Here is a 14,007-nt window from a genome sequence, read left to right as displayed (position 1 = left end):
TGCATGTGTGAGGGTCTGGAATCCACTAAAAACATTCCTAGAAGGCTTCATTTGGTATCATATACCCCCCCTGGGATTGGTGAAGTTGCAGCAAAGGCTGTGGCTGGGACTATAAGGGGGTTACAATGAAAAACGGCTCCGGTTTCCACATTTTAAGGGTTAACAGCTTGAAAATTGGGGTGCAATACTTTGAATGTATTAAGACACTGTGGTGAAAATTTGGTAAAGATTGGATAATTCCTTCATAGTTTTTCACATATTCAATAATAAAGTGTGCCCTGTTTAACATTTAAAGAGACAGTAACGGTTTTGTTTTAAAACGGTTTTTGTGCTTTATTAACCAGTTTAAGCCTGTTTAACATGTCTGTACCTTCAGATAGATCATGTTCTGTATGTATGGTAGCCAATGTGGTTCCCCCTTCAAATATAGTGTGATAATTGTGCCATTGCGTCCAAACAAAGTAAGGACAGAACTGTCACAAATTGTAAAGTTGCCCAGGATGATTCCTCAGATGAAGGAATTAGACATAGTTCTACATCATCTCCTTCTGTGTCTATACCAGTTATGCCCGCGCAGGCGACCCCTAGTACTTCTAGCGCGCCAATGCTTGTTACTATGCAGTAATTTACGGCAGTAATGGATAACTCCATAGCTAATATTTTATCCAAAATGCCAGCATTTCAGAGAAAGGACGATTGCTCTGTTTTAAACACTGTAGAGCAGGAGGGCGCTGATGATAATTTTTCTGTCATACCCTCACACCAATCTGAAGTGGCAGTGAGGGAGGGTTTGTCAGATGGGGAAATTTCTGATACAGGAAGAATTTCTCAGCAGGCAGAACCTGATGTTGTGACATTTAAATTTAAATTAGAACATCTCCGCGCATTACTTAAGGAGGTGCTATCTACTCTGGATGATTGTGACAATCTGGTCAACCCAGAAAAATTGTGCAAGATGGACAGTTCCTTGAGGTCCCGGTGCACCCTGATGCTTTTCCGATACCTAAACGGGTGGCGGACATAGTGAATAAGGAGTGGGAGAAGCCAGGCATACCTTTTGTCCCTCCTCCTATATTTAAGAAATTGTTCCCTATGGTCGACCCCAGGAAGGACACATGGCAAACAGTCCCTAAGGTCGAGGGGGAGTTTTCTACTCTAGCCAAGCGCACGACCATTCCTATTGAGGACAATTGTGCTTTCAAAGATCCTATGGATAAAAAATTGGAGGGTTTGCTTAAAAAGATTTCTCCAACATAGGTGTGTCCGGTCCACGGCGTCATCCTTACTTGTGGGATATTCTCCTCCCCAACAGGAAATGGCAAAGAGCCCAGCAAAGCTGGTCACATGATCCCTCCTAGGCTCCGCCTACCCCAGTCATTCTCTTTGCCGTTGTACAGGCAACATCTCCACGGAGATGGCTTAGAGTTTTTTTAGTGTTTAACTGTAGTTTTTTATTATTCAATCAAGAGTTTGTTATTTTAAAATAGTGCTGGTATGTACTATTTACTCTGAAACAGAAAAGAGATGAAGATTTCTGTTTGTATGAGGAAAATGATTTTAGCAACCGTTACTAAAATCCATGGCTGTTCCACACAGGACTGTTGAGAGGAATTAACTTCAGTTGGGGGAACAGTGAGCAGTCTTTTGCTGCTTGAGGTATGACACATTCTAACAAGACGATGTAATGCTGGAAGCTGTCATTTTCCCTATGGGATCCGGTAAGCCATTTTTATTCAGACAGTAAATAAGGGCTTCACAAGGGCTTATTAAGACTGTAGACATTTTCTGGGCTAAATCGATTCATATATTACACATATTTAGCCTTGAGGAATCATTTAATCTGGGTATTTTTGTTAAATAATATCGGCAGGCACTGTTTTAGACACCTTATTCTCTAGGGGCTTTCCCTAATCATAGGCAGAGCCTCATTTTCGCGCCGGTATTGCACACTTGTTTTTGAGAAGCATGACATGCAGTCGCATGTGTGAGGAGCTCTGATACATAGAAAAGACTTTCTGAAGGCGTCATTTGGTATCGTATTCCCCTTTGGGCTTGGTTGGGTCTCAGCAAAGCAGATACCAGGGACTGTAAAGGGGTTAAAGTTAAAAACGGCTCCGGTTCCGTTATTTTAAGGGTTAAAGCTTCCAAATTTGGTGTGCAATACTTTTAAGGCTTTAAGACACTGTGGTGAAATTTTGGTGAATTTTGAACAATTCCTTCATACTTTTTCGCAATTGCAGTAATAAAGTGTGTTCAGTTTAAAATTTAAAGTGACAGTAACGGTTTTATTTTAAAACGTTTTTTGTACTTTGTTATCAAGTTTATGCCTGTTTAACATGTCTGAACTACCAGATAGACTGTGTTCTGAATGTGGGGAAGCCAAGGTTCCTTCTCATTTAAATAAATGTGATTTATGTGACACTGAAAATGATGCCCAAGATGATTCCTCAAGTGAGGGGAGTAAGCATGGTACTGCATCATTCCCTCCTTCGTCTACACGAGTCTTGCCTACTCAGGAGGCCCCTAGTACATCTAGCGCGCCAATACTCCTTACTATGCAACAATTAACGGCTGTAATGGATAATTCTATCAAAAACATTTTAGCCAAAATGCCCACTTATCAGCGTAAGCGCGACTGCTCTGTTTTAGATACTGAAGAGCATGAGGACGCTGATGATAATGGTTCTGAAATGCCCCTACACCAGTCTGAGGGGGCCAGGGAGGTTTTGTCTGAGGGAGAAATTTCAGATTCAGGGAAAATTTCTCAACAAGCTGAACCCGATGTGATTACATTTAAATTTAAGTTGGAACATCTCCGCGCTCTGCTTAAGGAGGTATTATCCACTCTGGATGATTGTGAGAATTTGATCATCCCAGAGAAACTATGTAAAATGGACAAGTTCCTAGAGGTCCCGGGGCTCCCAGAAGCTTTTCCTATACCCAAGCGGGTGGCGGACATTGTAAATAAAGAATGGGAAAGGCCCGGTATACCTTTCGTCCCTCCCCCCATATTTAAAAAAATTGTTTCCTATGGTCGACCCTAGAAAGGACTTATGGCAGACTGTCCCCAAGGTCGAGGGAGCGGTTTCTACTTTAAACAAACACACCACTATACCCATAGAAGATAGTTGTGCTTTCAAAGATCCTATGGATAAAAAATTAGAAGGTTTGCTTAAAAAGATGTTTGTTCAGCAAGGTTACCTTCTACAACCAATTTCATGCATTGTCCCTGTCACTACAGCCGCGTGTTTCTGGTTCGATGAGCTAGTAAAGGCGATCGATAGTGATTCTCCTCCTTATGAGGAGATTATGGACAGAATCCGTGCTCTCAAATTGGCTAATTCTTTCACCCTAGACGCCACTTTGCAATTGGCTAGGTTAGCGGCGAAGAATTCTGGGTTTGCTATTGTGGCGCGTAGAGCGCTTTGGTTGAAATCTTGGTCAGCGGATGCGTCTTCCAAGAACAAACTCCTTAACATTCCTTTCAGGGGGAAAACGCTGTTTGGCCCTGACTTGAAAGAGATTATCTCTGATATCACTGGGGGTAAGGGCCACGCCCTTCCTCAGGATAGGTCTTTCAAGGCCAAAAATAAACCTAATTTTCGTCCCTTTCGTAGAAATGGACCAGCCCCAAGTGCTACGTCCTCTAAGCAAGAGGGTAATACTTCTCAAGCCAAGCCAGCCTGGAGACCAATGCAAGGCTGGAACAAGGGAAAGCAGGCCAAGAAACCTGCCACTGCTACCAAGACAGCATGAAATGTTGGCCCCCGATCCGGGACCGGATCTGGTGGGGGGCAGACTCTCTCTCTTCGCTCAGGCTTGGGCAAGAGATGTTCTGGATCCTTGGGCACTAGAAATAGTCTCCCAAGGTTATCTTCTGGAATTCAAGGGGCTTCCCCCTAGGGGGAGGTTCCACAGGTCTCAATTGTCTTCAGACCACATAAAGAGACAGGCATTCTTACATTGTGTAGAAGACCTGTTAAAAATGGGAGTGATTCATCCTGTTCCATTAGGAGAACAAGGGATGGGGTTCTACTCCAATCTGTTCATAGTTCCCAAAAAAGAGGGAACGTTCAGACCAATCTTAGATCTCAAGATCTTAAACAAGTTTCTCAAGGTTCCATCGTTCAAAATGGAAACCATTCGAACAATTCTTCCTTCCATCCAGGAAGGTCAATTCATGACCACGGTGGATTTAAAGGATGCGTATCTACATATTCCTATCCACAAGGAACATCATCGGTTCCTAAGGTTCGCATTCCTGGACAAGCATTACCAGTTCGTGGCGCTTCCTTTCGGATTAGCCACTGCTCCAAGGATTTTCACAAAGGTACTAGGGTCCCTTCTAGCGGTGCTAAGACCAAGGGGCATTGCAGTAGTACCTTACTTGGACGACATTCTGATTCAAACGTCGTCCCTTCCTCAAGCAAAGGCTCACACGGACATAGTCCTGGCCTTTCTCAGATCTCACGGATGGAAAGTGAACGTGGAAAAGAGTTCTCTATCTCCGTCGACAAGGGTTCCCTTCTTGGGAACAATAATAGACTCCTTAGAAATGAGGATTTTTCTGACAGAGGCCAGAAAAACAAAACTTCTAAACTCTTGTCAAACACTTCATTCCGTTCCTCTTCCTTCCATAGCGCAGTGCATGGAAGTAATAGGTTTGATGGTAGCGGCAATGGACATAGTTCCTTTTGCGCGCATTCATCTAAGACCATTACAACTGTGCATGCTCAGTCAGTGGAATGGGGACTATACAGACTTGTCTCCGAAGATACAAGTAAATCAGAGGACCAGAGACTCACTCCGTTGGTGGCTGTCCCTGGACAACCTGTCACAAGGGATGACCTTCCGCAGACCAGAGTGGGTCATTGTCACGACCGACGCCAGTCTGATGGGCTGGGGCGCGGTCTGGGGATCCCTGAAAGCTCAGGGTCTTTGGTCTCGGGAAGAATCTCTTCTACCGATAAATATTCTGGAACTGAGAGCGATATTCAATGCTCTCAAGGCTTGGCCTCAGCTAGCAAAGGCCAAGTTCATACGGTTTCAATCAGACAACATGACGACTGTTGCGTACATCAACCATCAGGGGGGAACAAGGAGTTCCCTGGCGATGGAAGAAGTGACCAAAATCATTCAATGGGCGGAGACTCACTCCTGCCACCTGTCTGCAATCCACATCCCAGGAGTGGAAAATTGGGAAGCGGATTTTCTGAGTCGTCAGACATTACATCCGGGGGAGTGGGAACTCCATCCGGAAATCTTTGCCCAAATTACTCAACTGTGGGGCATTCCAGACATGGATCTGATGGCCTCTCGGCAGAACTTCAAGGTTCCTTGCTACGGGTCCAGATCCAGGGATCCCAAGGCGACTCTAGTAGATGCACTAGTAGCACCTTGGACCTTCAAACTAGCTTATGTATTCCCGCCGTTTCCTCTCATCCCCAGGCTGGTAGCCAGGATCAATCAGGAGAGGGCGTCGGTGATCTTGATAGCTCCTGCGTGGCCACGCAGGACTTGGTATGCAGATCTGGTGAATATGTCATCGGCTCCACCATGGAAGCTACCTTTGAGACGAGACCTTCTTGTTCAAGGTCCGTTCGAACATCCGAATCTGGTCTCACTCCAGCTGACTGCTTGGAGATTGAACGCTTGATCTTATCAAAACGAGGGTTCTCAGATTCTGTTATTGATACTCTTGTTCAGGCCAGAAAGCCTGTAACTAGAAGAATTTACCACAAAATATGGAAAAAATATATCTGTTGGTGTGAATCTAAAGGATTCCCTTGGGACAAGGTAAAGATTCCTAAGATTCTATCCTTTCTTCAAGAAGGATTGGAGAAAGGATTATCTGCAAGTTCCTTGAAGGGACAGATTTCTGCCTTGTCTGTGTTACTTCACAAAAAACTGGCAGCTGTGCCAGATGTTCAAGCCTTTGTTCAGGCTCTGGTTAGAATCAAGCCTGTTTACAAACCTTTGACTCCTCCTTGGAGTCTCAACTTAGTTCTTTCAGTTCTTCAGGGGGTTCCGTTTGAACCCTTACATTCCGTTGATATTAAGTTATTATCTTGGAAAGTTTTGTTTTTGGTTGCAATTTCTTCTGCTAGAAGAGTTTCAGAATTATCTGCTCTGCAGTGTTCTCCTCCTTATCTGGTGTTCCATGCAGATAAGGTGGTTTTACGTACTAAACCTGGTTTTCTTCCAAAAGTTGTTTCTAACAAAAACATTAACCAGGAGATAGTCGTGCCTTCTTTGTGTCCGAAACCAGTTTCGAAGAAGGAACGTTTGTTGCACAATTTGGATGTTGTTCGCGCTCTAAAATTCTATTTAGATGCTACAAAGGATTTTAGACAAACATCTTTCTTGTTTGTTGTTTATTCTGGTAAAAGGAGAGGTCAAAAAGCAACTTCTACCTCTCTCTCTTTTTGGATTAAAAGCATCATCAGATTGGCTTACGAGACTGCCGGACGGCAGCCTCCTGAAAGAATCACAGCTCATTCCACTAGGGCTGTGGCTTCCACATGGGCCTTCAAGAACGAGGCTTCTGTTGATCAGATATGTAGGGCAGCGACTTGGTCTTCACTGCACACTTTTACCAAATTTTACAAGTTTGATACTTTTGCTTCTTCTGAGGCTATTTTTGGGAGAAAGGTTTTGCAAGCCGTGGTGCCTTCCATTTAGGTGACCTGATTTGCTCCCTCCCTTCATCCGTGTCCTAAAGCTTTGGTATTGGTTCCCACAAGTAAGGATGACGCCGTGGACCGGACACACCTATGTTGGAGAAAACAGAATTTATGTTTACCTGATAAATTACTTTCTCCAACGGTGTGTCCGGTCCACGGCCCGCCCTGGTTTTTTAATCAGGTCTGATATTTTATTTTCTTTAACTACAGTCACCACGGTATCATATGGTTTCTCCTATGCAAATATTCCTCCTTAACGTCGGTCGAATGACTGGGGTAGGCGGAGCCTAGGAGGGATCATGTGACCAGCTTTGCTGGGCTCTTTGCCATTTCCTGTTGGGGAGGAGAATATCCCACAAGTAAGGATGACGCCGTGGACCGGACACACCGTTGGAGAAAGTAATTTATCAGGTAAACATAAATTCTGTTTTTTGTACAGCAAGGTTACCTCCTTCAACCTATTTTGTGCATTATTCCTGTCACTACAGAGGCGTGGTTCTGGTTCGAGGAACTGGAAAAGTCGCTCAGTAGGGAGACTCCGTATGAGGAAGTCATGGACAGAATTTACGCACTTAAATTAGCTAATTCCTTTATTTTAGACGCCGCTTTGCAGTTAGCGAGGTTAGCGGCAAAAAAATCAGGGTTTACAATTGTGGCGCGCAGAGCGCTCTGGCTAAAGTCTTGGTCGGCGGATGTATCTTCCAAGACAAAATTGCTTAATACCCCTTTCAAAGGTAAGACCCCTTTTGGGCCAGAATTGAAAGAGATTATTTCAGTCATCACTGGGGGAAAGGGCCATGCCCTCCCACAAGATAAACCTTTCAAGGCTAAGAATAAGTCCAATTCTCGTTCCTTTCGCAATTTCAGGAACGGACCGGCTTCCAACTCGGCAGCCTCTAGACAAGAGGGTAACGCTTCCCAGACTAAACCAGCTTGGAAATCAATGCAAGGCTGGAACAAGGGTAAACAGGCCAAGAAACCTGCTGCTGCTACCAAGACAGCATGAAGAGGTAGCCCCCGATCCAGAACCGGATCTAGTAGGGGGCAGACTCTCTCTCTTTGCTCAGGCTTGGGCAAGAGATGTTCAGGATCCCTGGGCACTAGAAATAGTCTCTCAGGGTTATCTTCTAGAATTCAAGGAACTACCCCCAAGGGGAAGGTTCCACATGTCTCACTTATCTTCAAACCAAGTAAAGAGACAGGCATTCTTACATTGTGTAGAAGACCTGTTAAAGATGGGAGTGATACTCCCAGTTCCAACTGTGGAACAAGGTCAGGGGTTTTACTCAAATCTGTTTGTAGTTCCCAAAAAAAGAGGGAACTTTCAGACCAATTCTGGATTTAAAAATTCTAAACAAATTTCTCAGAGTGCCATCGTTCAAAATGGAAACTATTCGAACGATTTTACCTACAATCCAGGAGGGTCAATTTATGACTACCGTGGATCTAAAGGATGCGTATCTGCATATTCCTATCCACAAAGATCATCATTAGTTCCTAAGGTTCGCCTTTCTGGACAAACATTACCTATTGTGGCTCTCCCATTCGGACTAGCCACTGCTCCAAGGATTTTCACAAAGGTGCTCGGGTCCCTTCTAGCGGTTCTAAGACCCAGGGGCATTGCAGTGGCACCTTACTTGGACGACATCCTAATTCAAGCGTCGTCTCTTTCAAAGACAAAGGCTCACACAGACATTGTTCTAGCCTTTCTCAGATCTCACGGGTGGTAGGTGAACATAGAAAAAAGTTCCCCGTCTCCGTCAACAAGAGTCCCTTTCTTGGGAACAATAATAGATTCTTTAGAAATGAAGATTTTCCTGACAGATGTCAGAGAGTCAAAGCTTCTAAACGCTTGTCAAGTTCTTCACTCTGTTCTACGGCCTTCCATAGCTCAGTGCATGGAAGTAGTAGGGTTGATGGTTGCAGCAATGGACATAGTTCCTTTTGCGCGAATTCATCTAAGACCATTACAACTGTGCATGCTCAAACAGTGGAATGGGGACTATACAGACTTGTCTCCAGTGATTCAAGTAGATCAGAAGACCAGAGACTCACTCCGTTGGTGGCTGACTCAGGATCACCTGTCCCAGGGAATGAGCTTCCTCAGACCAGAGTGGGTCATTGTCACGACCGACGCCAGTCTATTAGGCTGGGGCGCGGTCTGGGATTCCCTGAAAGCTCAGGGTCTATGGTCTCGGGAAGAGTCTCTTCTCCCGATAAACATCCTGGAACTGAGAGCGATATTCAATGCTCTCCGGGCTTGGACTCAACTAGCAAAGGCCAGATTCATAAGATTCCAATCAGACAACATGACGACTGTTGCTTACTTCAACCATCAGGGGGGAACAAGGAGTTCCCTGGCGATGAGAGAGGTGACCAAGATCATCAAATGGGCGGAGGATCACTCCTACCACCTGTCTGCGATCCACATCCCTCGAGTGGAAAACTGGGAGGCGGATTATCTGAGTCGTCAGACCTTTCATCCGGGGGAGTGGGAACTCCACCCGGAGGTGTTTGCCCAGTTGACCCAATTATGGGGCATTCCAGACATGGATCTGATGGCGTCTCATCAGAACTTCAAGGTTCCTTGCTACGGGTCCAGATCCAGGGATCCCAAGGCGACTCTAGTGGATGCATTAGTGGCGCCTTGGACTTTCAACCTAGCTTATGCGTTTCCACCGTTCCTTCTCATTCCCAGGCTGGTAGCCAGGATCAAACAGGAGAAGGCCTCTGTGATTTTGATAGCTCCTGCGTGGCCACGCAGGACTTGGTATGCAGACCTGGTGAATATGTCATCGGCTCCACCATGGAAGCTACCTTTGAGACAGGATCTTCTAGTACAAGGTCCATTCGAACATCCAAATCTAGTTTCTCTCCAGCTGACTGCTTGGAAATTGAACGCTTGATTTTGTCTAAGTGTGGGTTTTCGGATTCTGTGATAGATACTCTGGTACAAGCCAGAAAACCTGTGACTAGAAAGATTGCCATAAAATATGGAAAAGATATATCTGTTGGTGTGAATCCAAGGGATTCTCATGGAGTAAGATTAAAATTCCTAGGATCCTTTCCTTTCTCCAAGAAGGTTTGGATAAGGGATTATCAGCGAGTTCTCTAAAAGGACAGATTTCTGCTTTATCTGTCTTGTTACACAAACGACTGGCAGCTGTGCCAGATGTTCAAGCCTTTGTTCAGGCTTTGGTCAGGATCAAGCCTGTTTACAGACCCTTGACTCCTCCCTGGAGTCTAAATTTGGTTCTTTCAGTTCTTCAAGGGGTTCCGTTTGAACCCTTACATTCCATAGATATCAAGTTGTTATCTTGGAAAGTTCTGTTTTTGGTTGCTATTCTTCTGCTAGAAGAATTTCTGAATTATCTGCTCTGCAGTGTAATCCGCCCTATCTGGTGTTCCATTCAGATAAGGTTGTTTTGCGTACTAAACCTGGTTTCCTTCCAAAGGTTGTTTCCAACAAGAATATTAACCAGGAAATAGTTGTGCCTTCTTTGTGTCCGAATCCAGTTTCAAAGAAGGAACGCTTGTTACACAATTTAGATGTAGTCCGTGCTTTAAAGTTCTATTTAGAAGCAACAAAGGATTTCAGACAAACGTCTTCTCTGTTTGTAGTTTATTCTGGCAAGAGGAGAGGTCATAAAAGCTACTGCTACCTCTCTTTCCTTTTGGCTGAAAAGCATCATACGATTGGCTTACGAGACTGCCGGACGGCAGCCTCCTGAACGAATCACAGCTCACTCTACTAGGGCTGTGGCTTCCACATGGGCCTTCAAGAACGAGGCTTCTGTTGATCAGATATGTAAGGCAGCGACCTGGTCTTCTCTGCACACTTTGTCCAAATTCTACAAATTTGATACTTTTGCTTCTTCGGAGGCTATTTTTGGGAGAAAGGTTTTGCAAGCCGTGGTGCCTTCTGTTTAGGTAACCTGATTTGCTCCCTCCCTTCATCCGTGTCCTAAAGCTTTGGTATTGGTTCCCACAAGTAATGGATGACACCGTGGACCGGACACACCAATGTTGGAGAAAACAGAATTTATGCTTACCTGATAAATTACTTTCTCCAACGGTGTGTCCGGTCCACGGCCCGCCCTGGTTTTTTAATCAGGTTTGAAGAATTTCTTTCTCTATACACTACAGTCACCACGGCACACTATAGTTTCTCCTTTTTTTCTCCTAACCGTCGGTCGAATGACTGGGGGGGCGGAGCCTGGGAGGGACTATATGGACAGCTCTTGCTGTGTGCTCTCCTTGCCTTTCCCTGTGGGGGAGGAGAATATCCCACAAGTAATGGATGACACCGTGGACCGGACACACCGTTGGAGAAAGTAATTTATCAGGTAAGCATAAATTCTGTTTTCACAGCAGGGGAGAGCAAGCTCATGTAGGCCATATAGATAGCATTGTGATCACGCCCGTGGCTAGTGGCAGACACTTCACTAATTGGCTAAAATGCAACTATATGCAAAATAACTAAAAGTCATGTGATATGGGGCGGTCAGAAGATGCTTAGATACAAGTTAGTCACAGAAGTAAAAAGTGTATTAATATAACAGTGTTGGTTTTGCAAAACTGGGGAATGGGTAATAAAGGGATTATCTATCTTTTTAAACAAGAAAAATTCTGGTGTTTACTGTCCCTTTAAAACTCATCATATTTTTTTATTTTTTTTTCTCTCTGTCTTTCCCGTTCCTCCCCCCCACTCGCATAACTTAATATCAGTAGTCTAATGATAATGATATGAACAAATTTACTATACTGTCTTGGAATGTTGGAGGAATTTCCTCCCCGGCCAAGCGTAAACTCATTATTAGACATCTGGCTAAGGACAAGCCAGATGTGGTATTACTTCAAGAGACACACCTGACTAAGTTAGAATCTGAAAAACTTAAGATCAAATGGGTAGGAAGGGTTATTGCGGCACCTTCTACTTATAGAAAATGTGGCTTAGCAATACTATTTGATAAAAATTTAACATATTCTATTATTAATATTGATTCAGACCCAGATGCGCGGTTTATTATTGTACAGGTAGTAATCCACAATACCAAATATACTTTATGTAACATTTATGGCCCGAACAGGATTTCTCCCGAATTCTGGAAAAAAATTGGAAAAATAACTATTTCCTTTGGTTAACGAAAATATTATAATCGGGGGGGGGGGGGGGTTTAATCTAACTCCCTGCCCAGTACTTGATAGGCTCTCGGGTAAAAATCTAAAAAATTATAATAGAGCTGCCAAAAATTTTTAAAAGATGTGTTATAAACTTAAATTGACCGATATTTGGAGACTTAGGAACCCTGATTCTCAGGCATTTACCTGCAAATCTAAATCTTTTAAAACTTTTTCCAGAATTTATTTATTTTTAATTTCAGAATCTTTATCTATCAAAAAATTATCTATGGCTATCAATGATATCTCAATATCTGACCATGCGGTTATTTCTCTTACATTTATGTCCTCACATAGAACTAACAATAGAACAGCAAGATTCTTTTTCCCACGATTCTTGCTCTATAATGTTTAATTCACGCTCTGGTTAAAACAGAGGTGGAAAGATTTTTCAAACATTAATATTGAGTATTTTAATAAAATAGAGATTTTTTGGGAAACCGCGAAAGCAGTACTTCGAGGTGAAATAAAGGCATGTATGAGTATTTTGAATAAAAAAAATTGTGCGGCAGAAACTCAACATACTAACCAAGTGAGAAATGCCTATAGAAAATATCTGACTGAACAATCAAGTTCTAACTGGAATACAAATGTTGAAACTAGAAAAGAGCGAGATATCTTCTTTAAACAAAAATCATTAGAGCAGGAAGCAAAAACCAATATCCATGTCAGTGGGTTTCATGGCTGTTCTGCGAAGCACCTTACTAGACTTACAAAAAAATAGAAAAAAAAAAAATTATATTCCAGCTATCCAAAAAGGTGAGGATAGATACATTGAAACTGAACAGATTAGCAAAGTTTTTTTTTTATTTTTATCAATAACTGTATTCTAATATAGTCAGCAACCCTGATAGCCAGGAGAATTTTTGGTGGAGCATACAGACACCTCAGATTTTGGAGGAAGATTGTTTAACCCTAAATACTCCAATTACGGAGGAAGAAATCTGTACAGCAGTAGATAATCTCAATAAAGCGGCAGGGCCGGATGGTAACCCGGCAGAATTCTATAAGATATTAATACAAGAGTTAAAGATCCCACTATGTAAACTATTTCATTTTTATTTTCTTTCTAAAGACCCCATGTCTACATACGTTTCTGCAGCAAATATCTCTTTAATATTGAAGAAAGGGAGAACATCAGAAGACCTGGCCTCGTATAGACCGATCTCTGTATTGAATACGGATTATAAGCTTTTATCATCTATCATTGCCTAGAGGCTTGCTGTGCCACTTGAGAATATTATCCACAAGAATCAAGTGGGCTTTATGTTATCTAGAAATTCTACTAAACATATACGGAGTGTGATTACTTTTTTAGATTACTGTTGGAATATGGATAAAATTGATAAGGATAAGAACCAGGATATAGTAATTCTTACCCTAGATGCCGAAAAGGGATTACCTTTTTAATGCCTTGATCAAGTTTGGATTTAAAAAATTTTTTTTACATTTTGTTCAGAAACTGTATAGCTCCCCAATATCTTGCCTATTGATCAATAATGATCTTTCCCATAATATTATATTGAAACAAAGAACGCGGCAAGGGTGCCTTTGTCACCCATCCTATTTAATATTGTCTTTGAACCATTAGCTATTAAATTAAGAGAGAAAATGACAGGCATTGTATTGGGTTCTCAGACATTAACATTGTTACTTTATGCTGATGATCTACTGCTGTTTCGTAATAACACACGACAATCCATTCCTCTGATCTTGAATTGTCTTCAAGAGTTTAGTGTCTTTTCAGGTTATAGGGTTAATTATCATAAAAGCGAATTGCTCTGGATTAAAAAATCTCCTGGCAGCTTTCAAGAACATCCATTTAGTATAGTAGATACCTTTAAGTACCTAGGTATATGTTTGCATACAAATCCTAAAAAATGGTATGGTTTGAATTTTTACCCATAACTAGATAAGATAAAATCTGATTTGGAATTATGGTCATCTTTTCCTCTTTCAGTAATGGCTCGGGTTAATCTTATAAAAACAATTATTTTCCCACGTCTTCTTTATCCTTTGCAAAATCTACCTATATTTATTCTCAATAAAGATTAAAACAAACTTAATTTGTGGATATCTAGGTTTATTGCGGGTGGTAAAAAAAACTTGGATCTCTTTGCATAGAATGATGTTAAAGAAGGAG

At 42.5% G+C, this 14,007-nt stretch overlaps 1 protein-coding gene across 1 annotated transcript in view; it reads left to right on the top strand.

Moving 5' to 3' along the window:
* LOC128644154 (uncharacterized) overlaps positions 1 to 13,079 on the top strand; it is a gene marked incomplete at its 5' end in the record, with an annotated part of 29,798 nt that extends 16,719 nt beyond the window's left edge. Inside the window, 2 exons of the mRNA XM_053696859.1 lie at positions 12,703 to 12,852; positions 12,940 to 13,079. Of these exons, the coding sequence (XP_053552834.1) occupies positions 12,703 to 12,852; positions 12,940 to 13,079 (290 nt within the window). The remainder of the gene's footprint in view (positions 1 to 12,702; positions 12,853 to 12,939) is intronic.
* Between the last annotated feature and the right edge of the window lie 928 nt (positions 13,080 to 14,007).

This window comes from Bombina bombina, unplaced genomic scaffold, assembly GCF_027579735.1.
Source record: "Bombina bombina isolate aBomBom1 unplaced genomic scaffold, aBomBom1.pri scaffold_1706, whole genome shotgun sequence".
NCBI lineage: Eukaryota > Metazoa > Chordata > Amphibia > Anura > Bombinatoridae > Bombina > Bombina bombina.
This window is presented reverse-complemented; position numbering and strand designations above follow the sequence as displayed.